Source organism: Neopelma chrysocephalum, unplaced genomic scaffold (assembly GCF_003984885.1).
Source record: "Neopelma chrysocephalum unplaced genomic scaffold, ASM398488v2 Primary Assembly neopelma1_97328, whole genome shotgun sequence".
In the NCBI taxonomy this organism is placed as follows: Eukaryota; Metazoa; Chordata; class Aves; order Passeriformes; family Pipridae; genus Neopelma; species Neopelma chrysocephalum.
This window is the reverse complement of record NW_020925969.1, coordinates 1-2,820: the sequence shown is the minus strand read 5'-3', so window position 1 is coordinate 2,820 and position 2,820 is coordinate 1. Positions and strand designations below refer to the sequence as shown.

At 65.1% G+C, this 2,820-nt stretch overlaps 1 protein-coding gene and 1 long non-coding RNA gene across 3 annotated transcripts; one reads left to right on the top strand and one right to left on the bottom strand.

Moving 5' to 3' along the window:
- On the top strand, window positions 1-2,660 carry LOC113961601 (calsenilin-like). Of its 2 annotated transcripts, XM_027672024.1 has the most exons (7): window positions 1-278; window positions 1,365-1,489; window positions 1,576-1,645; window positions 1,750-1,820; window positions 2,061-2,168; window positions 2,250-2,354; window positions 2,437-2,653. In XM_027672024.1, exons 1-7 carry the CDS (start codon window positions 176-178, stop codon window positions 2,572-2,574), a joined length of 720 nt encoding a protein of 239 aa, XP_027527825.1. In that variant the 5' UTR covers window positions 1-175; the 3' UTR covers window positions 2,575-2,653. The 2 variants fall into 2 exon arrangements, with proteins under 2 accessions (XP_027527825.1, XP_027527826.1); XM_027672025.1 differs by lacking the exon at window positions 2,061-2,168 and having other exon boundaries at window positions 2,437-2,660.
- On the bottom strand, window positions 158-1,875 carry LOC113961603. The gene is made up of 3 exons (XR_003532350.1): window positions 1,770-1,875; window positions 992-1,143; window positions 158-267 (listed from the first exon to the last, which is right to left on the bottom strand). It is a non-coding gene; the product is annotated as an uncharacterized LOC113961603 (long non-coding RNA).
- Window positions 2,661-2,820: the final 160 nt, after the last annotated feature.

Below are 2,820 nucleotides of genomic sequence, written 5' to 3'. Positions count from 1 at the left end.
GCGCCGGGGGGGCCGGGGGGGTGGGCGAGTGCCAAGGGAGGAGGAGGAGGAGGGGGAGGAGGCAGGACAGGCGGGCACGGGCGGGCACAGCACCCGCCCTGCGCTCCCGCAGCACCCACTGCCCACACCCTGCCGGGGTCTGGGGGGGGAACCCCCAAACCCCCCCCCGGGGGCCATGGGCATCCAGGGCATGGAGCTGTGCGCCGTGGCCGTGGTCATCCTCCTCTTCATCGCCGTGCTCAAGCAGTTTGGCATCCTGGAGCCCATCTCCGTGGAAGGTACCCCCCAGTTATAACCTTAATGAACCCTAATTATTGAGTTAATTAATCCCCCCCATCCCTCCCCCCATCGGTGACCTGTTGGGCCCTCTGAGGTCCAACCAGTCGGGTTTGGGGTTCCCTCCCGGGAGAGTTTGGGGCGAAGGCTGAGGGTTCGGGGGGTGGTGGAGAGGGCAGGTCCCCCCAGCCCCCCCTCCAGCCCCCCCTTGCAGTGTCATGGCCCAGCCCTGCTCTGACCTTCCCCGGGGGGCTGTGCCAGTGCTGCCCCCAAACAACCCGTCCCCAGAGACCCCCTGCCCCTCCCAGGGTGCCCCCACCCCCTGTTAACAGATAACAGGGACCCCCAAACCTCCCTGAGGTGGGACAGGGCGGCTCTGAGCTGCTCTTAACCCCCAAACCCCCCTGAGCTGGGGGGCTCTGCCACCACAGAGACCCTCAAAGCCCCCTGGGGATGGGACACAGGGACCCCCAGGCCCCCACTGACTCCCACCCCCCAAAACATAACACCAGGCCCTCCCACGCCCTCTCTGCCCCCCAAGCCCCCTGAGACCTGGCTTAGCAGGAGCCGGGGGCTTCAACCCCTCTGGGGGGACCCTGGAGATTTTCCAGGGTCCCAACCCCATCCCAAAATTCCCACCCCTCCCCCTGCGCCGGGAGGCTCCGCGGGGGCTCCCCAGGCTGGAATTATTAATAAGCCATCATTTATTAATTACCTTCGGCCGGGGAGAGGCGGCTCCGGAATGTTCTGCGCCTCCAGAATGTGGGAAACCCCTCGGGATTCGACACCTGGGGTGCTCCAGGGGCCCAAAGGGAATTTTGGGCTCCACCACGGCACCCTGGGGTGGTTTTGGGGCCGTGGGAGTAGCTGTAGGGGGGATGGGGTTGGTTTTAGCAGGGATGGAGGTGGTTTTAGGGGTTGGAGAGTTGGTTTTAGGGAGAATGGGGGTGGTTTTAAGGGGGATGGGGTGGTTTTAAGGGGTAGAAGGGTTGGCTTTGGAGGTGGGGGTGGTTTTAAGGGGATAGGGGTGGCTTTAGGGCAGGGGGGGTTGTTTTTAAGGGGGATCTTTGTCCGGGGGTTTTCTCCAGACAATAGCGATGCCGACGTGGAGCTCCCGACCATCCGGCACCAACCCGAGGGGCTGGAGCAGCTCCTGGCCCGGACCAAGTTCACTAAGATGGAGCTTCAGTCCCTCTACCGTGGCTTCAAGAACGTGAGCTTGGGGGTCCCTCACCCCCTGACCCCAAATCCAGGGGTCCTGGGGGTCTCCAGGGTCACCAGGTGCCACCTCCTTCCCAGGAATGTCCCAGCGGCCTCGTGGACGAGGAAACCTTCACACTCATCTACTCACGGTTCTTCCCCCAGGGCGGTGAGTCGGGGGGACCCCAAACCTGCCGGGGGGGGTCTGGGGGGGCCCATCCGGACAAACAGCCCCTGCCAATCTGGGGGAGTGACCGTCCCCTCGCCCTGCAGACGCCAGTTCCTACGCCCACCTCTTGTTCGACGCCTTCGACGCCGACCACAACGGGGCTCTGTGCTTCCAGGTGGGAATTCCCGGCGTGATTCATCACATCCTCCTCCTCCTCCTCCTCCTCCTCCCAGGCTGTGGCCGAACTCTCCCTCGTGGTGCCGGGGGCACTGCAGCACAAGGGGGGGTGGTTAAAAATAACGGGATCAATAGGGAACAAATCCCTCGGGCGCCCCGGGATCGATGTGGCAGCAGGAGGGGGGGGCTGAGTGGTGTGAGGGGGGTGGGGGTCCCTCCCTGCTCACACCCACGGCAGGATTTCGCCGTGGGGCTCTCGGTGCTGCTGCGGGGGACGGAGCAGCAGAAGCTGAAGTGGACGTTTGACCTCTACGACGTGAATAAGGACGGCTACGTCACCAAGGAGGTGACACTGGGGGACACTGGGGGGGCTGGCGGGGCGGGGGGCACCCAGAGAGGGACGTGCTGGTGCTCTGTGTGCCCCCAGGACATGCTGGAGATCATGAAGTCCATCTATGCCATGATGGGGCCCTGCACCGAGCCCACCCTGCGGGCCAGCGCCCCGGCCCAGCACATGGAGCTGTTCTTCCAGGTGACACTGTCCCCTCTGCCCCCTCCTGGGGCCACCTCCCGGGGCCACCCACCCCCGCTCAGCCCCGGCCACTCCCTTGCAGAAGATGGACAGGAACGGGGACGGCGTGGTGACCTTTGAGGAGTTCCTGGAGACCTGCCAGGAGGTGGGGGGACTCCGGGGGAGCTGGGGGGCACTGCCACCCTCCTCCTCCTCCATCCTGCCAGGCCTTGGAGTCTGAGATCCCCCTGCTCCTCGTTCTGTCCCAGAGTGATGTACTGGGGGGGGGGCAGGAGGGATGGGGACAAGGGGGTGATCCCGGGAGGGGGGACAGGAGGAGAGAGGCAGGAAGGGAATAGCAGGAGGGGGGGACAGGAGGGGGGCTGGGAGAGGAATGGGAGGGAGGGATGGGAGGAGTGTGATGGAAAGTGTGGGATGAGGGGTGTTGGGCAGTGGGGAGAGGAGAGAGGGGACAGGATTGGGGGGG